This window comes from Leptodactylus fuscus, chromosome 4 (genome assembly GCF_031893055.1).
Source record: "Leptodactylus fuscus isolate aLepFus1 chromosome 4, aLepFus1.hap2, whole genome shotgun sequence".
Lineage (NCBI taxonomy): Eukaryota > Metazoa > Chordata > Amphibia > Anura > Leptodactylidae > Leptodactylus > Leptodactylus fuscus.
The window spans coordinates 162406354-162429130 of NC_134268.1; the positions used below are offsets into that span (position 1 = coordinate 162406354).

The 22777-nt window shown below is 42.6% G+C and overlaps 1 protein-coding gene across 1 annotated transcript; it reads left to right on the plus strand.

The window, feature by feature from the left end:
• Positions 1–302: 302 nt before the first annotated feature.
• On the plus strand, positions 303–22003 carry MTURN (maturin, neural progenitor differentiation regulator homolog). Its single transcript, XM_075271307.1, has 3 exons — positions 303–812; positions 12703–12825; positions 17146–22003. Exons 1-3 carry the CDS (start codon positions 651–653, stop codon positions 17254–17256), a joined length of 396 nt encoding a protein of 131 aa, XP_075127408.1. The 5' UTR covers positions 303–650; the 3' UTR covers positions 17257–22003.
• Positions 22004–22777: the final 774 nt, after the last annotated feature.

Consider the following 22777-nt stretch of genomic DNA (forward strand, 5'->3'; position numbering starts at 1 on the left):
TACAGTTACACTTTGCAGCAGTTTGCAATGGCACCCTGAATGTGACTGCTTATGAGAGCCGTGGTCCTGCACAGAATGTGACATTATTATCTGTGTACTGCTATGTGTGCACTGCCATCGTATTTTCCATCAAACAGCTTTAGAGGTGGCGTTCCCCTTTAAGCGCAGCACGTATGACGAGCTCTGCGGCATATGTGCGACATTTGTTGCTACTAGCGGTTCTCAGCCAGTCCTGGTGGGCACTGACGCCCGGCTTTCTGGTTCCTGTACACACTAGCCGGCGGTGCCAGTAGGACACTGTCTGCCATTGTCGGCTCATATCTCCGAGGATGCCGCATCTTCCATCTTATCAGACGCGCCGAACCTGGTTGGGCACCGCCTTAATGACGTCACGGGAGCTGACGACCCAGCTGTTCGCAAGGCAGGGCCTGCTGTGACGTCACCGACCTGCATTATCTTCGTCACACGGCAACAGCCCAACCCGCAGCTGCGTTCCGAGCGGCCCGGGAGGCAAACAATACCCGAGCATCCGCTGCATCGCCGCGGCCTTCCCTGCCCCCATCCTCTACACTCCCTCCATGAGCAGCAGCATGTAAACAATGCATACATAGCCTGTCACCTGGGAGATCACAGTGTGGGCACAGGCCAGGATGGATTTCCAGCAGCTGGCAGACGTCGCCGACAAATGGTGCTCGAACACCCCATTCGACCTGATCGCCACCGAGGAGACGGAGCGGAGGATGGATTTCTACGCCGACCCCGGGGTCTCCTTCTACGTGCTGTGCCCTGACAACGGCTGCGGGGACAATTTTGTGAGTGTGTGCGCCTTGTGATGTGCCAGGTACCCTGGTGGCTGTGCTCCGAGGGCCTGGTACCCGAGCTGGGCATGGCAGGGGCATGGTGGCAGGGATTCACGTAGTGGCATCACCATGTCTAGTCGTCACAGGCCTAGTGTGGCCATTATGGCTACTAGCAGATGCAGTGGCGTGTGGTGCACTGCAGGCTGGCAGTAGACGGGCAGGCCTGGTAGTGCCCTGTGGTCTGTCTAGGCATGGTGTGTGTGTGTATATGTATATATTATAATATATATATATATACACTACATGAGGGATTTTACCATACATGGAAGCATTTAGAATATTTTGCTTTGCCTCCACCCCTAGATTCAACAGCTGCTCCCCCTTTGGCAGGAGACCTATTTTGGCCACTGCCCTGTGCAGATTGCTGAAACAGGGTCAAGAGTTAGAGTCCATGCCCTGCACAGTGCCAGCATACCACGGGCATAGCATTGTTAATGGCTGAGTACAGTGCACACCCAGGGCATGTCCAGATCTACTGCCATTTATTACACATGTGCTTGCTGACTAGGGTTGGGTGGCATGAAGATGGCTGGCATCCCTGGCGCAGAGGTGTGGCGTGCACTTAGCAGTAGATTTTGTTTCTATCCATAATTAAAGAGCTGTTAACTCCTTCATGACCGTGGTGAATATGGAACACTTATTGTTGAGGTGGTCTCTAAGTGCAGCAGATGGGGCGTATCTGTAGAATAATCATCATCTATTACATGTTATTTTTGGATTCGGATACTTCTGGGTCACCAGTGCACGACCTTACACAGGGTTCATGGTTAGCCATACATTGCCCCTGGAAGGAAGTATTGGCCTGAGTTTGCCCCTTGTATGAAGTCTTAAAGAGGGCTTGTCAGGAAAATAATGGTGTTCCTTGGGAGATGATGTGTTTCAAGTGACATCCTGGGTCTGATGATTTAAACCTGGTGTGCAGGATGTCACTTGGTTTGTTTTCACTTATCTTCTGCTCAGTTTCTTAGTTCAGGGTCTTATATCAGCTCCAGGGTACTTACTTATACATCTTACAAGCACAAGGTATATAGTATTGTGTGCACATTGTAGACATGGGTGCTGCGGAGTAAGAATGCTTTCAGATTTAGGAGGGATAGTAGTTTTGTCAATTAACAAAATTAAAGAGGTTTCCCATGAACATAACCATATTTATATCTGTAGACAAATAAAAGTGAAACATTTTTAGCAAATATAAATATTTGAAATTTTGCAGATGTGTTCACACATCAGGTGGATTTTGACGTGGAATCTGTCTCAAAATTCGCCTTCAAAAAAAGCTCCATTCATTTGAATGGGAACCGCTCGCTTTTTTTTTCCGCTAGCGACATGCCCCTTCTTCCTGTGGATTCCGCGGCTGAGACAGCCACAGGGCGAGCCTCACTTCCTATTAGGCCCATTCATTTGGGCCTAATCGAGAGCGGGATGCCAGTGCACTGCATTGGCATTCCATTGCGACTAACTGCGCAGAGAGTTCAGAAAAGGTTTCTGCCGTGTGAACATACCCTTATGTCTCTCCCTGATAACATGTCCACAATAAGGAACTCACAGTTGGGTTTCTTACGCTGGGTTCACACCTGCGTCTGGGGTCTCCGTACTATGGTTTCCGTCTTCTGCATGGCAGAAGACGGAAACCATAGATCGGGTCCGGCCGTGCGCGGCGGTGAGCGTTTTAGGCTCTCCGCCGCGAAACCGGATTTTTTTCATTTTTTTCAAATGAATGGGTGAGAAAGTCTCCTGCAGGCTTCCGTCTCCTGCATCTGTTTTATGCAGGAAACGGAAACCTGCAATAAGGACCGACGACGCAGATGTGAACGAGCCCTAACACTGCCCAACCATAGAAAGTTCATGGTCGTAACCTATCAAGACAACAGACTGTCACTTAGCCTAAGTTCCCACATTGCAGAAATACAGACTTTGTTGTTGCAAATTTTGCTGCATTTCTTTTGAACCAAGTCTGGAGTGAATTTAGCAGGCGTGATAAGTAGAGATGAGCGAACACTGTTCGGATCAGCCGATCCGAACAGCACGCACCCATAGAAATGAATGGAAGCACCTGTGACGCCAGCCGGCCGCCGGCAAAGTCACCGTCACAGGTGCTTCCATTCATTTCTATGGGTGCGTGCTGTTCGGATCGGCTGATCCGAACAGTGTTCGCTCATCTCTAGTGATAAGTATAAGAAGCTTCCTATAGGTTTCCCATTTCTGTTGTAGCCACTCTTGGTTTTGGCTCAAAATACGCGCGTATCACATTGAAAGCAATAGGGAAAAAAGCTCGTATTCTGGCACCCATTCAAGTCAATGGGAGCTGCTTTTTATGCGCTCATTATGAAAGAGTTTTACGTTCAGAATGAGCGGAGCGTATACTCTACGTGAAGGCTCCCCAAGGCTACATTCACAGAAGAGCTGTGGTTAGTTCTCCAAGATATTTGGAACAACCTCCCTGCTGAGATCCTTCAAATATCATGCAAGTGTACCTAGAAGAACTGATGGTGTTTTGAAGGCAAAGAGTGGTGACACCAAGTACTTATTTGATATAGATTTCTCTTATGTTCATTCACTTAGAATTTTGTTAACTGACAAAAATAAATTCTAAACACTTCTATTTTTGAGAGCAATTTTTCGCTAGCTCCCTAAAACTTTTGCGCGATGATGTATATACTACGAGTAGGACTAACCTGGTGATCACATGGGCATAATGTTATCCATGTAATCCCATCACGAAAGAGTGGCTGGTGATCATAGTGACTTTTCCTGACCAACTGTGGAAGTCTGACTGCTGTGTTGAAAGACTGCACTGATTGTGATGTAACCAGAGTAATCCACCTATGACATCATAATGTTAAACCCGGTTATGCAGTCACTAAGGTTTTACTATATGGATAGGAAACTAGGACTGACTGTTCTGTCAGATTTGTTATAAGGGAAATATTGTTGTGCCCTTAAATTCTAAGCTGACGGGATTGTTCACGAGTTGGAATTTTTAATTTATAGCCCTGGCCCATTGGAGGCAATGGGAGCTGAGCTGCAGTGTCAGTACCTTTCTGCAATACAATGTGAAGAGCCATTTGTTTCTGTCTCTGTGCTGTATATTGCATGGGCGTTGGAAGCGGGCCCCAAACTGATGATCTTGGATGGGGGGGAGGGGTTGGGTATGATGCCAGCTGACGGCCTACCCCGATCAGATATTTAGGGTCTTTCTAAAGAATTGGTCATAGATTAAATATTCCTGGACAATCAAATGCATAATTAGTAATTTTTTTTTGTCTTTCTGTTTATTACAAATACTTATATCCCCAAATATTCCAGGAACTTTGCTAGAAAAGTGCCATGTGGTGAACAGCCTTTCTGTGTCCACCACTGGACAACTCGCCCCACCCCATGTGTTTTCCAGTTAGCCTGAAAAACTCCTTTAGGCTGGGGTCCCATGGGTTTGAAAGAGTCCTGCAGGTTTCCATCTCCTGCCTCTGTTTTGTGCAGGAAATGGAAACCTGCAGAACGGAGACCGGGCGCAGATGTGAACGAGCCCTTAGGCGGAGTCCCACATGGTATCCTACAGCAAAAAAAAAAAGCACTGGGGGAAAAACCATGGAAACGTAGTTTTTTTTTTTTTTTTTTTGTTTGGTTTTTTTTGCAGATTTTGCTGCGTTTTTTTGAGCAAAAGCCAGGAGTAGGTTGAGCAGAAGGTAGAAGTATAAGAGCTTACTATATATTTCGCATTTCTTTTGTAGCCATTCTTAGCTTTGGCTCAAAAACTGCAACAAAATCTGCAACAATAAAAGCTGTTTTTCTGCAATTTGGGGCCTCAGCCTTAAGGCCGGGGCCCACGGGACTTAAACGCCGCGATTTGTGTGGAAAATCACGGTGTTTTACAGTGCAAGCAAAGGGGATGGGATTCATGTGAATCCCATGCACACTTTGCGGAAAAAAAAACGCAGTGCGGACACGCTGCGATTTGCAAAGTCGTGGCAGATTTATAAATCGCCGCATGTCAATTATATCTATGGAAACGCCGGCGGCTTTCCCGTAGATATAATGGGAAGAGAAAATCCGCGTAGGAAAACTCCAGGAACTTTCTCTTCAAAGCGCTGCGGAAAGAACCGCAATGCGATCATGCAGCGCTGCGATTACGACCTGTGGGGCCTTAGCCTAAAGGGGTTGTACAGGATGGAAAAAAAAAACTTATTTACACTGGTGGAAGTCCTGCTGCATGGGACCGGTAAGGCCTCATCAGAAGGGACATGATCCGTCACGGCCGGTCAGGACTTCTGGCAAAAGAAGACAGCTGAGCAGCAGGAGCGGACTGCGCTGGTCACCTCCCGCAGCCTAATTAAAAATAAATAAAATTAGGCTGGACAGCCTATAATGAGAGAACAATGCAGCTTCAGAGTCAACCTGATCAGCGAACCACGGATTCTTCCACATTCCTAAAGTTGTAGGCATGACTGAGCATGTGTGTCCACCTCGCACCTTTACTCAAGTGGACATAGGAAAGCTATTCAATAGAAACAGCCAGTGGTGCTATTTTCACATAATTTCCTGAGATATCTAGACCTATAAGTATTTATTTTAATAAATGTAAATAAAAAGGGTTAGGTCAGAGTAAAATATTTCTTACAGGGGCTATCTAGGAATTTTTTTTTTTTATGAAGGCCGGGAAAGGTGAAAAATAAAAAAAAATTAAATCCCATACTTTCCTGTCCCCGGCACTTTGGTGTTCCCTGCCGCTGTTTGGTCCTACAGTGCCATTGGGCTTGTTCTGGCGGAAGTACTTGCTACACGGTGGCTCAGTGGTTATCACTGCAGACTTGCAGCGCTGGAGTCCTGGGTTCTAATCCTGCCAGGAACAACATCTACAAGGAGTTTGTATGTTCTCCCCGTGTTTGTGTGGATTTCCTCCCATTCTACAAAGACTTACTGATAGGGAAAACAATGCATATTGTGATCCCTATATGGGGCTCACAGTCTGCATAAGAAAAAAAAAAACTATTTCCTTGAGCATAAGTAGAAGTGAGCAACTAATTGAAAATATTTGATTAATTTGACTCTTTATTTAAAGGGGTTATCCATTTTCAGATTATTATTCATTGTTTATTATGAAATATATCCCTCCTGTATCTATTCCTCACAGTTTTCTAGATCTCTGCTTCCTGTCATTGATTCCGCTTACTGCCAGTGGATAAAAATCATTCCATGACCATGTGATAGGTTAATATAACTTTTCATTATACATACAATAACACTTGTCTCTTAATACTGGTCTGAAACTGGCTTTGATTAGAATTGTGAAGTCTATATTGGCTAATATCTGTGTGGGGGGATGCAGCTGCAGGACTGGCAGCATGGGGTCAAGGAGGCTGGACAATAAGCTGGAACTTCACCTCTTCAAAGACACTGATTGGTTTCTGGCAAGTGTTAGAGGCAGGAGTTTGGTGATAGATCACAAAGTAATGGCTAGCTAGTGCCAGGATACTTGAGGGGGAATGTCGGGCAGCGGTGTAGGGAACCAAGGTGTTGTGTAGCTCATCAGTGAAGACTCTGCAATCTATAGTAGGCAGAGAACAGCAATAGCAGGAGAGAGCAACAGACGTCTGCATCTATCACTCCAAGAATTACATTAGTCTGTCCACATGTTTCCCGTGTATAACCTCACTGGTAGGGAAGTGGAGAGATGAGCAACATTTACTGGTGACCTAGCCTAGTGATCTGAATATGCAGGCGGTGGTAGGGTGTGTATAAATCATATATACTGTAATATTATTTAATTTGTTTCCTTATATAGTGCCATAATATTCCATAGCATTTTACAGGCTGTATCCCATATGGGGTTCACATCTACATTCCTTATTAATGTATCTTTGGAGCGTGGGTGGAAACCCACACAAACACAAGGAGGACTTATAAACTTCTTGCAGATGTTGGCTGAATTCAAACCTAGGACTTCAGCGCTGCAAGACAACAATGTTACCCACTGAGCCACGGTTCTGCCCATATAATGGTTTTATGTATCAGATAGATTAATAAAAAAAAAAAAAAATTCTGGTTGATTCACCCTTGGTCTCCGTTCCCATGGAGTAACGCGCCACTCATTCTGACACGTAAACACGTGTCAGGAGTGAGCGCTTCAAAACAGATCCCATTGACTTCAATGGGTGCCGTCTTACGCGCGCTACACATTGAAATCAATGGAAGGCTTTTTAACCCATTGATTTCAATGTATAGCGTGTGTAAGACGGCACCCATTGAAGTCAATGGGATCTGTTTTGAAGCGCTCACTCTGACACATGTTTACGTGTCAGAATGAGCGGCACGTTACTCCGTGGGAACGGAGCCTTAAAGTCGGGGGCCCTTTCTTATCCCTGGTAAGATTTCTAGGGTCAAGGGTGACTTACTTCGCCATTTTCTCACAGCCGCCAGAACGGTCATTCCACGCCACTGGCGCAGCACAGTAGCTCCCTCCTTGTCGGAGTGGCTTCAGGAATTCCTCCTTATTAGGAGGATGGAAGCTATAGTCGCAGAGGACCTCGTGGACTCGTCTAAATTTGAGACCCTCTGGCGGCCGTGGATCATGTTTCAGGATTCATCTGAGTTTTCTTCCCTTTTCCCCTAACTTTTTTGGTTAGTCCCCCCTAGGGGGTTTATGGGCGTTTTTGTCCCTCTTTTTACTTCTGTCGGCTGTCATTTTCCTCTCTCCCTATTGTTTCCTGTCCTTGTGGTGTGTAGTCTTCCCTCAGTTTTGTGTTGTGTTAGTCCCGTTCTTTGGGCTGTGCTGTGTCTGCAGTTGTTCCTTTTTTGCTGTTCAGTGTTGTTCGCTCCCAGCACATGCACTTGTTTAGCCCTGTTTGGCCCACTCTGTTTTGTGCTGTTTTGTTGTTTTCAGGATCTTGGATTCTCCCCGGGTTTGTTCCCTTTTCACATTGTTGTAATATTCTGTGACTTTTCCTGTCTTGTTTTTGAAAATTTCAATAAAATTCAGTTTACACCTAAAGTCGGGGCCCCATGTGGTGTAACGCTACAGCAAACGCCGTTGCGTTTTACAGTCTCTGCAAAATGGACAAGATTCTAGCAAATCCAATCCACACATTGTGAAAAAATACACACAGAGGACATGCTGCAATTTCCAAAACTGTTGAGGTTTTTTGATATTGCAGTATGTCAATTATACCTACAGAAACACCGGTGGTTTCCCTATAGGTATAATGGAGCCGAAAGTCCGCTGTAGGTTCCTTTTCTTTCACTTTCTGTGAAAAGCACTTCAGGAAAAACCTCAATGCGTTGCCACACTTCTGATCTGGCTTCTCTACTACAGTGGAAGTGAAAAAAATCTAGATTTTTATTTAGTCAAAATGTCCCAGCCCTACCTTTTCAATGATTTAATAGTTTAGGTTATTATAAATGCAGCAAACTAGTGCTGTAGGTACGACCAGGGTTACCCTCTGTTCACAATGATGAAGTGTTGGATCCAGTAGTGCTCAACAGACCCCAATAACTTATAATGGGGTCCATCTGTTTCCACCAAGGTGTTTGTTTTAGTGATGACAAAATATTAAAATTTTAATCTCTTCATTCTCTATGGATATTAATGACATAAAGCATCAGTTATTGAAATCTAATCCGCTAAGTCACCATGCCTCTCTGCTGGGAGAAACTATGCAGTTGTGAGGATAGCATGACCCAAGGAAGATCTGCAGTAAATACAAAACCCAAATGTCCGCCATTTATTACCAGGTTGTTTTTAGATCTAATGTTCTGTGTTGATTTATTCTTTACAAGAACAGGGTTCATTTGTCTACTTTGTAAATGGAGTAGTGATCCGCTCCTCCATGAAGCAGAGCACAGCGCTGTCATCTCCAGTATTCCCATAGAATTAAATGGAGTGGAGACTTGGGAGCTGCCTTCCTGTGATTGGTAGGAATCCTAGCCAATACAAGAGGGACTTAGGAGCCTTCTATATACTGTCTTATCATTGAGGCTTGTATATAAGGGACTTATTACAAGTTTCAGCTGAGCCTTGGTAGCCACACTCAATTATTTCTGTTAGGGTATGTTCACGCGGCGAAAAATGAAGAGTAAATCCGCGGAATCCAATGCAATATTTCACCCATGTGGGGGGTTTAACCGCTGTAAGTTTTTATTTTAAATAATTTTTTTCTTTAAAAATTTAGCACCAAATTCTGCCATGTTAGCATATCCTTAGGATCTACTTTTATTGATTCACTTTGGGGAACAGACACTGTTTTGTTTTTGTTTGTTTTTTTTGGGGGGGGTCCCTGACTTTCTAGATTGCAGAAACATTAAAGCAGTGATGTCAGAAGACATAGCTGCGGACTCTGGACCAGTGGCGTAACTGCCGGGGTAGCAGCTGCCATAGGGCCCAGGGCATTAGGGGCCCGGCGACAGCTGCCACCGCTGCGTTTTTATTTTTTCTTAGTAGGCCGTTATGTCCAACCCAAAAGACACTATACAGTGCAAAATATTACTCACCTAATCCAATAACAATCCAACAAGAGCAATCAGAATATAAAACTTAACCTTTTAATGGTACTAGATAAAATATAAATATATATATAAACCATAAAAAGTCACGCATCTGACTCATGACCTCATATAAAAATCCACAACCACGGGGTTGTTCAAAGGGGACACGGCGGTCCTAAGTGAGGTAACCAATCGCACTTTCCCAACTTCAATCCGTGGTAGGATAATTCCGAAGGGACTGGAAGGGATAATTACAAGATAGGCCGTTTCATGTGAAAATAGGGTGGAATATGGAAAATAAAGACAGTCCCTATTGAATAATCTAAGGAAGGGGCTATACTCACCCTATAGCCTAATACAGGGTCACCGCTCTAACTAGCCAGTGCCCTGACCGGAACCTCACCTATCTAGGGGAACGTTCCTAATTAACCCTTTCCAAGAAGTTATATGCACTATAGCAGGAAGGGCTAATAAACCACACAATAGCATTCAAACAACGTAACATAACTCGACATGCACGTTTCGTGGTGTGCAATGTTTATAAATACACCCACTCATCAGGGGTAAAAAATGAATGCTTGTGCCCTATCATATTATATAAGCTCAAGGTGGGGGTCACGCCATCACTCATATATATATATATATATATATATATATATATATATATATATATATATATATATATATATATATATATTGCTCATTAGATACAAACAAAATAACTTGAACAGCCATCTTATCCCATCCAAGTCCAGAAACACTCCGGAGTGCCAGTGAGTGTATGTCTCTTCCAGGAGTACCTTAGTAGGCCGTAGTGTCTTTTCAGACCTCCGAGTATAATGATAGGAGGCCCGGGAGAGGTAAGCGAACATAAAAAAAAAAAAAAGAAAAATCAAAAGGAAAAACCGCTACATCTGACTGCATGTATATATGCAATGACTGCAACGGACAACCCCAGACTGTAAGGGCCAACAACAGACAAAATAGAAAAAATTATCGTCCGGCAATCAAATACTTAAAATGTAACTTTTACTTCATTGATATAAAAAACAAACATGTTTCAGGAGCAAGAAAAAAGAGGAACAGCTTACGCGTTTCAGGACATGGTGTTGAGTCCCTTAGTCATAGCATGACATAGCATGCTATGACTAAGGGACTCAACACCATGTCCTGAAACGCGTAAGCTGTTCCTCTTTTTTCTTGCTCCTGAAACATGTTTATGTTTTTTATATCAATTAAGTAAAAGTTACATTTTAAGTATTTGATTGCCAGAAGATAATTTTTTTCTATAAAAAAAATAACATGTTACTTACCTTTCCATGCTCCTGTCGGGCTTCGGGCCTACTACTGTGAGGTCCCTGACGTCACATGAACGGGACCTGTGTCCCGAGTCATGTGACGGCCGAACATTAAGGAAGATGACCGACACCACCGAGGATTGCAGCGGTGCCGGGAATAGGTAAGTGACAGTATCCCCCCCTTGGGTCTTTGATTATTATACTCTGGGGTCTGAAGAGACCTCAGAGTATAATAATTGTTAATGGGTGTCCACAGTGGGCATAATACTGTGTGCAGGGGCCACTATGGGGGATAATACTGTGTACTGGGACATTGTGGGGCATAATACTGTGTGTAGGGGCCACTGTGGGGCATAGTACTGTGTGCAGGGGCCACTGTGGGGCATAATACTGTGTGCAGGGGCCACTATGGGGCATAATACTGTGTGCAGGGGCCACTATGGGGCATAATACTGTGTGCAGGGGCCACTGTGGGGCATAATACTGTGTGCAGGGGCCACTGTGGGGCATAATACTGTGTGCAGGGGCCACTGTGGGGCATAATACTGTGTGCAGGGGCCACTGTGGGGCATAATACTGTGTGCAGGGGCCACTGTGGGGCATAATACTGTGTGCAGGGGCCACTGTGGGGCATAATACTGTGTGCAGGGGCCACTGTGGGGCATAATGCTGTGTGCAGGGGCCACTGTGGGGCATAATGCTGTGTGCAGGGGCCACTGTGGGGCATAATGCTGTGTGCAGGGGCCACTGTGGGGCATAATACTGTGTGCAGGGGCCACTGTGGGGCATAATACTGTGTGCAGGGGCCACTGTGGGGCATAATACTGTGTGCAGGGGCCACTGTGGGGCATAATACTGTGTGCAGGGGCCACTGTGGGGCATAATACTGTGTGCAGGGGCCACTGTGGGGCATAATGCTGTGTGCAGGGGCCACTGTGGGGCATAATGCTGTGTGCAGGGGCCACTGTGGGGCATAATGCTGTGTGCAGGGGCCACTGTGGGGCATAATGCTGTGTGCAGGGGCCACTGTGGGGCATAATACTGTGTGCAGGGGCCACTGTGGGGCATAATACTGTGTGCAGGGGCCACTGTGGGGCATAATACTGTGTGCAGGGGCCACTGTGGGGCATAGTAGAACGTGCAGGAATGTGGAGGGGGGAAGGGTCGGTTGTTGGGGTCTTCGCCGTCGGTTGGGGGGGCCAAGTCAAAAGTTCGCCACGGGGCCCCGCCATTCCTAGTTACGCCACTGCTCTGGACCTATATCACTTGCTGTCAAGACAGTTGTTAAGCGGTTAAAACAGTAACTACGGGCAGTGAGATTTTTGCCAGTTACCTGTATGCAGGGCTTTGGATCAATAAACAAATCTCCAGCTGCTATAAAGATACATTATGAGATTAATGGGATCCGAATTTTGGATTTCGAAAGGCGATGTTTTTAATCTGAGAAGAGTCACAAAAAAAAATTCAGCTGGAAAATAATGAGATAATTTTGGATGCGCTCACAGCATGTTCTGTAATCTGTAAAATCTTATTGAAGTAGGGTTTTCAGTGTACATTAGGTAGACGTATGGCGTTGGCACAAGGAAACGGATTGAAAATAAGGAACAAAGTCCAGTAGAGGTAACCAGCTGCGCCCGCACTTGATCTCATCCTGCACAATGTCAGATGATGAACTCTCCATTATTAGTCTGACTAATAAAAGCCTGTAGACACACAAAGATGATTATCTCTGTTCGCTGCGAGCTGAGCACTATAATCAAATCCAGCACACAAATCTTATTGTTGGAGCATTGCTTCATTGGTGTAATTATCCAGTCATAATCGCCGACCACAATGGGGCATTCTCTGTACTTAGCGCGTACGTGGGCAGAAGTCCTGACAGTCCGATGGGTAAAAATACCCATCCTCCGATCCATCTTAAAACCATGATGAGATGCAATAACCAAGGAGAGGCAGTGAGTGACCTTTCACCTCTCGCACATTGTCTGCCATGATTGAGTTACATAATGTGTTTTATTGTTGCTGGGGTATAATAGCTCACTGGTATTATTTCCTTCATTGTCTTTCAGCATGTGTGGAGTGAAAGTGAAGACTGCTTGCCTTTCCTGCAGCTAGCGCAGGATTACATTTCATCTTGTGGGAAGAAAACTCTTCATGAAATACTGGAGAAAGTCTTCAAGTCTTTCAGGCCAGTAAGTACAATGTTTCTGCCCAGTAAACATGTGTAACAATTACAGTACATCTTACGTCTGGGGTTATGTGTACATTGTGAAGGTAGCCATAGGCTCCTCCTTGTCCTTGCCTTCCATTCACTAGTCTTGTAATAACTGGACAGAGGAAGATTGCTGGATCAGTGGAGGTCTAGCAATGAAGACCGTCACTTATTATGAGACCGCCATTTAGTATGAGAATCTCCCCTCATCTGAATTGAGTGGTGATGTCTAAGGCACTACTGAAGAGAAGACAAGTATAGTCCTTGGCAAACTATAGCAGATCCAGAAAACTGAATAGAGCAATGCCTGCTCCTATATTAAAATAGGAAGAATCCTGTTCACATGACCGGAACTACCGAGTACCCCTTATGATCCAGCAACAATACCCTGTCCTATAGATGTCAAAGGGAGCTATGACTGAAACTGTTGTCCAGTTTCTCGGGCAGAAGACGGAAACCTGAAAGCGGAGATCGGGGCGCAGATGTGAACCCGCCCTAAGAACACTGAGGGGAATTAAAAATCTGAGGAGAAAAAGTGGGAAATTAAGATTACAAAACTATTTTTGGGGTACTGTGGTGCCATGTGTCTCCCTGCTCTATGGGTCCCTTCCTGGAAGTTTTTTTTTAAGGGTGTCAGACTTCTCCCACAGAACCTAAGTTGTGGGATAGAAAAAAAAATAATAAAAATACCCCTTTTTTGATAATTACATTAACAAAATATATAAAAAATAAATATACTGACAACAACAAAACGTCTATTTCACCTTCCTCGCAATGAACTTAAAGTGCAACCCAGGAGTTAACTAAATAGTATGTTGTAATATCCTAAGTGTAGTGAAGGTGTTAGTTTCCCTCAGATGCCAAACTGAAGAGATGAGGGGGTTTTTTTTTATCAGTGAATGGCCTTCTGAAATTTGTGGTTTGGCCTCCGTAGGTTTTTGGAGCAGAAAGCTTAGAGAGGGACCCCAAGTCTTTGGTTGGCGTTTACAAACTGTCCAGGAATTACACATTTTTGCTGGGGAACGTGGAAAAAAAACAACAACCCTAAATCTGTTTGCTGGCTGCTGTCTGGTCTAGCGGTGCCCTTGTTTTGGCGTATGTCCTTGTCTATTGTCACGGCTGAGGCCAATTAAGACACAGGCCATCACTCACATAAATCACCTGTCATGGTGGTTCCTTAGGCCACTGAGGCCAGTCACGTGTGGCAAGGACTTCTGCCAGAACAAGCCCCAGGCTCCACTTCACCATATAGCATTGGGTTTGGGGTTTTTTTTTGTTTTTTTTTTCACCTTCCCCAGCTATTGACAAAAACTTGTAATTTCTGGAAACCCCTTTAACTAGGGAGCAACTTCATCTAGTCATTGAGTCATTGCACTAAATAATTGTGATTTACATGTCCCTCCCTATCTGACATTGTTCTGATACCTGTCTGACTTATAGGGTGTGATTTACTGCAGTGTATAGATGAGGCTGCGCCTGCCCCAATGCCTAGGTGAGGTAAATTTGCATATGCCAGTCTAAGGTATTAGGGCTCAAGGAATACAGCTCAAAATCCACCCCCTCACAACAGAGGTCTATGTAGACCACTAGCGACATGACCTTTCTTCAGGCGGATTCCGCCTCAGGAAGTCAATACAAGTCAATGGGAGGCGGAAAACCCGCTAGCGTCTATTTTTGCCAAAAACCTGAAACAAAAATGCATCAAAAAAACGCTCAAAAAAATGCTTCCTAATTCCCGAAGCGGATTTTTTCCTGACCAAATTCCTCGACCACCCTAACACGTGTGAACTAGCCCTTAAAAGCTTATTATTTGACTTTTAAGCAACTGAAGGCTTAGTGAGGGGCACCATAGGAAAGATCATTTTGGGATGCTGGATCCAGTTTAGGGTAGAATAAAAACCGGACAGGTTCCCTTTAATGATCATGTTACTTTATCCATGAGTGTGACAATGAACCACTTTCAATGAAGCTGTACACACAATACAGAGAGTAGTGCGCACTTATATTACAGGTAGTCTGCAGTGCTGTACTTTTTGCTTTCTTCTTAAAAAAAAACGCAACAGCCAATGTGTGGCTTCAGGCTAAAGGGAAATTCCACCTAAATCCATATTGGACCTGTAAAGATAAGCAAAAAAGCTGTATAGTGCAGCCCTGAATTACACATTCTGTTGCGAAGATTGAAATCTCAGAGGTATCCATGTGTATTCCTTAGGCTGAGTTCACACTGAGTTTTTTGGTCAGGATTTTGAGCCGGAATCCGCCTCCAAAAAGCGCCTCACCTTGCAGTCATATGTAATTTTTTTTCTGCTAGCGGTATTTTCCACTAGTGGAAAAAAGAAGCGACATGTCCATTCTTCAGTTGGATTCTGCCTCAAAAAATCAATGCAAGCCAATGAGAGGCGGAAATATTTTAAATGCAATGCTAACTGTAGTCAGTATGTTATAGGGGAGTTGTTGAACAGATTGTTATATAGTTTTGTGGCAATAGATTCATCATAACTTCATTTATCCCTCTCTTCATTCTGGGCCTATGTATGTATACAGAGTTAGCTGTCAGTCTGAGACCGCCCATTGGACTCTTAAACACAGAATGAGCAGAAATTTCATTGAATAAATGACAAGTTCTACAGATTCGTTTCCTACAAAACTATATATCAGTCTGCGCAGCTGCTCTTGCTCTGTAACATGCCACACTGCTATTTTATGTGAAACGTTTGCTTGTGTGAACACAAAATGGATGGGGAGATACTATCCATGGGTAGGTTAAGGCAGGTTTAAAAATCAAGACATTTAGCTTACAGAGAAGCCTTTTTTAAGCAGTGCAAATGGACAGTGTGCCAACAATAATAAGCAAAGTAATGTTACATGAAAAAAACGCAGCGTTTTACAGTGACAGCAAAGTGGATGGGATTCTAGCGAATCTCATCTCCACTTTGTGGTAAAATACGTGCTGCTGACACGCTACAATTTCCAAAACCATCACAGTTATTACCTGTCATTTATCCATTGAAATCTTTCAATGTTTAGAAGTTATAGCTGCTGTATTTTACAGAGGAGACCCGGCAGCAGTGCCCGCCTTCAGAGATCAGGGGTCGCTCTAACCACTAACCATTTAGATGCCTCAGTCAAATGTGAGTGAGGCATCTATTTATCAGCAGCACATGTGCCACACTGTTTGTGACTATTACCGTCTCCTGGAACGAGGGGCCGGCAATCTGTTACTATGAGTGGTGAAATCCTGTTTTTGGTATGACCCTAACTATTATTACAGGTTACGTGTCATTTTTTACTTCAGTGAATGCAGGAAAAACAAAACCCATAAGAGAGTAGCATAGGTGCAGTTTTTTCTCTGCTTTCACCCCATTCAGAATTTATTTGCAGCTTCCCAGTACGTTCTATTCATATTACATGGTACCCTTACAAAGTACAATCTGTCCCACACAAAATAAGCCCTCATATGGCTCTGTGAATGGAAATTTAAAATGTTATCACTTTTGGAATGTGGGGAGTAAAAAAACGAAAAATGGCTGTGGCGGAAAGGGGCTAAAGGTTTCAGCATGTGTTAATAAAAAATACCAGAGGGTGCACAATCCACATTTCTTCAATAAGTGATTTTTATACATGTCTGAGATGAACATGTCTGTCCTAAGATAGAAGGGAAATAATATAAGGGCATAAAAGTGGTCTTTCTGCCGTCAACCTTCTAGGCAATAAAGAGTGTTGCCAGTGACCGAAGGGCCCCTTCATACGGCGTAAGCGTGACGCTCATTTAAACACGTGTCCGAGCGGGGCGCTTCAAAACAGAGCCCATTGATTTCAATGGGAAGCGCGCGTATTTGCCGATATATGTATAAATGAGTGGCGCGCTTACGCCGTGTGAAAGGGCCCTAAGCCTGCTAGCATTAGGCTGGTTTAACGTCTGCGTCGGATTTACTGTTCAAAGATTCAATTGCAGTGTGTCAAAAATCTCTGCTCGAAAAAGTCCTGCAAATCCAACTTTTTCTTCCCATGGATTTAGCTAAAAAGAACAGGCATTTGATGGACCCTATTATAGTCAATGGTGTCCATCGGATTCTGTTCGTGTCCGCTATTTTAGCGGGCAGTTTGTCTCTTGTTCTGGGCCTCCAACAGACCAGAACAATGGACACCCCGATGCCGAACGTAGTGTAAGCAATGTAAAAGCAGCGTTGTAGCAAGATTGGCTGCTAGTTATGTTTGTGAGATATTTGATTTATTATTATTAATATTCTTTGTGTAATGGAATTTAGTCTCTGAAGATTCTTTCTTTTATTTGCTACAGCTACTCGGTCTCCCAGATGTGGATGATGACACTTTTGAAGAATACAATGCAGATGTGGAAGAAGAAGAACCAGAGGCAGATCACCAGCAGATGGGGGTCAGCCAGCAGTAAAATACCTAGGATATTCCCTATAGGAAGGAAAACAAACCCAACACAATGTAATAGTAAACACATTTGACAAAAATGCCGAAACACTCACAGTGAGCAGAGCATCAGGCTTGCCAACAGCAGCGTTTCCATGGGAGTTTTGTTGCTTTCCATCCATTTCTGATTCTAGAATTTCGATCATTGCTTTGAGGCTGTTGAGCTCAGTTTGGAACGGATCTGACTAATAGAAATTGTAAGTGCTGATTAGTGAGTTGCTGGGGACCTAAGGAATTGGTTATTAGCCCAAAATAGTCCAAACTTCGTATACATGACGGACATTTTTTTTTTTTTTTTTTTTTTAAAGTATAGCACTGACTATTATTTCTATTTTAAAGGAAGACCAAATACAATCCCTGTATCATGTTTATTCATCCCTAGACACTTCCACCTCCATAGAATATATAGTAGGCATATAGTTGCCATCATTAGCACGTTTTGTCTTCAAGATACTAACAGTATGTACGTGCAACCAGAGTGCTCGGAGTACAGGTGCAGGGGTGTCACAAATTTTTTGGCTGTTTTTTTTTTTAGATGCTGGAAGCAATAGAAAAGCACTGGCATAGTAAATTAGAACTTTGCCCTGTAAGTTGAGCAGTTATGTAACACATACATTTTGTGGGGGGAAATCTGCAGATTATTGTGATGCCCCAGAAATGTATTCTTTACCAAATCAACTTTTTAACTCTTTCTACGTTCCTAAACATGGGTTGGGGGGGTGAAAATTTTTCATTCTAAAAAATGTATGTGAGCAGTTACCAATAACAGCCCATGATATATTACTGGATTACAAATGTTATATAAAGTATTTATCCATACCATATACTTCTGGAATGAACAGTACAGTATAAAGTACTGCAAATAGAGGAAATATTTGTACTTGCAAAAGCCCTTCCAAACTGCAGAAGTTCAATAGTACAAGTAGATAAGTCCACATCCAGTGAGAAATACAGGTTAGAAATCAGATACACCGTAGAATTTTTTTTAAATTCCCCCCCCCCCCCCCCCCCCCACAAGAAGAACACCTTCACTAGCAGAAGAGTACCCCTACACACGGATAAGTAAAATTTTATTTAATGCACACACATATACATTCTGCTGCTATACAAACATAATGGCTTCCTGTGAGTAAAGCTATCCCTCCAAAATGTACTTGTTACGAGAAGGGCACTGCGTGACACCAAAAGATCAAATGGTGATGGTCATAGGTATGAAGCATACAAATATCTTTCCATGGTTGGTGGTTATCAGCAAGTTGCCCTAGAACCTTCTGTAGACATGTGAGATGCTGGTGCCCTGTGCGGGGCCGCATAATTTGCACTGTTATGGTTGAACTGGAATTCATTACACAGAGCAGGAAATATATACCTTGCTATATTTAGCAGATTACACACATTATTAATCATACATTGTATTATATCAGAACACTTTCTGCGACAAGGACCTTGTTACCACAGTGTCCAAGTTTGCCATATTAGTATAGCATGCATAGATATCTTGCATTCCAGACTCCTGTTGCTTTTTTGCTAGCGGGGCTGACACCACATAACATACTTCTTCCGTTATGTGGGGGACTATAACAATATTGCATGAAGTTCAATTGCATACTCCCAATATTATATCATTTTAATATGATATTTTTTTCTTCTGTATCCACTGAGTAAGATATACCTTGCAACTTCAATACTACAGGTAATGTCAGAATTTGGAAGCTGGCTTATATATTAAAAGAGAGTACAGGTCCCATAGGTGTCATTTTAGCACAATTTGTAGAACAGTATTAGGAATAATAAGATAATAGGGCAAATGTGACATGTTAAGATCATTAAAGGGATTGTCCAGAAACTTGTCCCGCTCTTGGCTTTCTGAGAAGTGCCTGGTGTTGCATAAGGTTTTGTTCATACTTCATTTGTAAATCATGTTTTGTTGTTTTCCTTTAATTCAGTGTATGACATAGTCAGCAGTCTACACCTTTCCATGCAAAGCCATTGTTTGCGTTTGTTTTTTTTACTGTGTTCTATGGGCAAATTTTGCCACTGTAAGTTGCAATACCAGACACACTCCATGGGCAAGAGTGGCACTGTTTGGAAACAAAATGAACTCCTAATTATGTGCAGCTCCTTTAATAAGTGGAAATTATTATTATAATAGCTTATATGGGAGTTCTCATGTAAATTCAGTTTTATAAAAATCTAATTGATAACACTTTCTTAGAGGGGGGGGGGGGATTACTTGAGAGCAGCCTTTCACCTGCCTTGATGCCTGACCATCCTGGTTGCTAGGATAGATTGCCTTCCAACGGGATTGTCAAGGAGCATGTCCTTAGCAAACTTTTCTGTGATCATTCAAGTATTGGGTTTGAGGTCTAAATTTTTTTTAGATGACCCAGGGGTCAAAATTTAGACTTTTGCGGGACTTTACAGCTTTCCCTATTTCTGACATATTTAGAATCATTTTGTTAAAACAAATTCTGCTGGAGAACTTCTCTTATATGAGACCATGAGCAATTGTTTTCTCTTGACATGAGAAGAGGGCAGGGTGCTGACTTATGAATTGTTAAGACATGCGGCGCTTCGTGTACAAGCAGGCAGATCTTGCTTATTGCAGTTTATGCGCTATACAATTGAGTGATCTGCTAAGAACGAACAATAACTTGGAGTTAAGAGAGTCAGGAGGCCCCCATGACTATTAGATGGTTGGCCAGCTCCAACAAAACTGGTCAGTCTAAGATCTGCCTGCTTAGCTTTCTATATAACATTGGAGGTCCCCTTTAACATTTCATTCTGGGATCCTTGTATAAAAAGCAGTGCAGAAAGCCATGGTAAAGCCCAGTCAGATGCCTGCTATTCACATGGAAAATGCCAGACATTCTTTTCTCTTCTTCTTTTTATGCATGATCTCATCCTTGTCATGAGAACTGCATTCTCCAGCTGAATTATTGGATCCTCAATACTGGAAAGACTTGCGGAAAAAGGAGGAGAATAAGTAGACCTGGGAATCATTTCTTGCTGAAAGTGTATTCCATTATCCTCCATTCAGTCCACTTAATAGTTAGTCATTAATGTTCTGAAATTTGATTTTCTGGCTCATTCACTTTACTAAAGAAGCCATAGTCTAAGAACAGAATCAGTCTGACCGATTGCCAGAACACATTTGACGACTTCTATCAGCATACTGACTGACACTTGGCACCAGACAAACGCTAATATCCGCTCAGATCTTCCATCTTGTTTTCAGTGTCATTGTTCTGTGCGGCTGACTCTTCCCTCAGTCTCAAATTGGTCGACCTAGTAAATAAACCGTTTATTTTTGGTCTTTGAAATACAAAGTCTGGTGGGATTAGCTACTGTTTCGTGTGTGTAAAAACCTGAGAGGGTGAATTTGAGGCCTACCTTTAAACCTTTTATTTATTTTTAAATATTCTTTTTATTCTAGAAAAATAAAACGTGTACATGATCCATGATTGAAATGATCCAGATTTGTAGTGCCTCTCCAAAGTTGAACAAGTTCATATCCATTTTCCAATTAAAGGGATACTACACCCAAAATATGTTGAGTTGGTAGAAAATATTGGGGCATATTTATGAAGATTGGCGCATGGAGCGTCATTATATTCCTGGTGCTGGCAGAAAAGCCGCCTCAGTTATGAGGAAGATCACGTCTCTTCACAAATGCGGTGGCTTTGCTGGGCCTTGTAGCTGGCATAGATTTTACTAATCATTTGCAACAGTAAACTGGTGTAAATGATATTAATTTCACTTTCGTGAAAGTGGCGTGGTAGGTGCAAAAACGTGAGCTGCAACAATTGTTGTAACTGGTATTTGAGAAACTGCAAACGAAAGATTTGCACTTTTTTTTTTATTTTTTTTATTTTTTTTTTTTATAAATTACACCAGATGTCTGGCGTAAATGAATAATAGATCTCCCCTTTAAGTTCTAATTGTTGTACATTTAAAGGGTATGTACACTTCTGAACATCTGATCACAGACTACATGTACAAAATTCATTTACATTAAAGATAAGGAATTTTGCCTGTATCATCCAATTTTTCCATTTTGCAAATACAGAAGGAAATCTGTGCCGAGTGGTTGCAAATGGAAATAAAGATATTTCTTTTAGATAGTTTCATAAATCTCCCCCATTGTATTACTTATCCTTTACAACCTGTATTGTAGTCCAGAGCTGCATTCATGCTACAGACATCATCGGAAACGTTCCACCGTTCTTTGCTGGTGCACTGAGCTTGCTCTAGTGGTTTGTATCTTTATACCAAGCACTGTACAATTCTGGAAAATCTATACTGTGAATGCATTTCTGGATTATAGAAGAGAACAAATCCATATCACTGCAAGGTTAGTGATAAATTGTATTGACAATGCTAAATTGCTGTTTATGTAGATTAAATTACATATCAACGGTAAAATGATGATGAACATACCCTTTAATATTGTTGATGGCACGGTAGGCAGCCATCTTGTTTAAGTTTGTTTAATGGTTACAGATGCCAGAGCAAGGCAGACTATTGCATGTTATTCAGTGAGCCTAACCACCAGTTTGGGTGTATTTTTCCTTTACAAGCCTACTGTATTCGTAGCTCAACTCCATATCCAGATTTGCATTGTTTCCAAAGTTGCTTCCAACAACTTAATCTTTTGTGTAAGTTAACAAGCTGTATGTAATAAAAAAAAATAATAATAAAATTAAAAAAAAAAAGCTTTGTATTTCATGTAGACAAAGGTTTGTGGTGGCATTGCATGTAAAAGATGTTTGCTTCTATCTGTGGACTGGGGTCTTGGTTAATAAATCATCTACACTCTGAAAACGTGGTCTGTCTCTTATTTCAGAGAGTAGCCCCAAACCAGGGCTTGAAAGATTTGAAGGGATTGCACAAATTCCAGAAGCCAGGTAAACAAGGGGAATGTGATAATCAATTTACACCAGTTATCCCACATTATGCTAGTATATAACATCATTCTAGTATATAACATCATGCTAGTTATAGCATGCGGCAGTTCTTAACAAAAATGAGCAACTTTGTGCAATTAAAAAAGTGCATTGGAAACTTGTCTAATTTATTACCAATAACCAGTGCACCTTGTAACAGGGACGCAGGTATATTGGGACATCATTACTTTAGAAAAATAAATAGGAGCTGGTGAAGAGCGAAGACAATGGCATCGGCATCGATTTAACAAGTAAAGGTTCTATTATTTTATGCTATTTCTTGGCAGATTTTTTTTAATTTTTTTTTTTTATCAAACTTGAAAAAATCTCTAAGGCCTCGTTTACATCTGTGTCGGTAACCTCTTCAGGGGAGTCCGCATGGGGACCTCCCCGAACAGACTACTGAACACATTAGCACACAGATCCCAAGCACATGCAGACTCCCCCGAACGGATTACCGACGCAGATGTGAACGAGGTCTAAGAGATGTCCGACCCTATCACTAAGAGTGTGTCATAGCCTTTTCAAAAAGAACTTGTCATA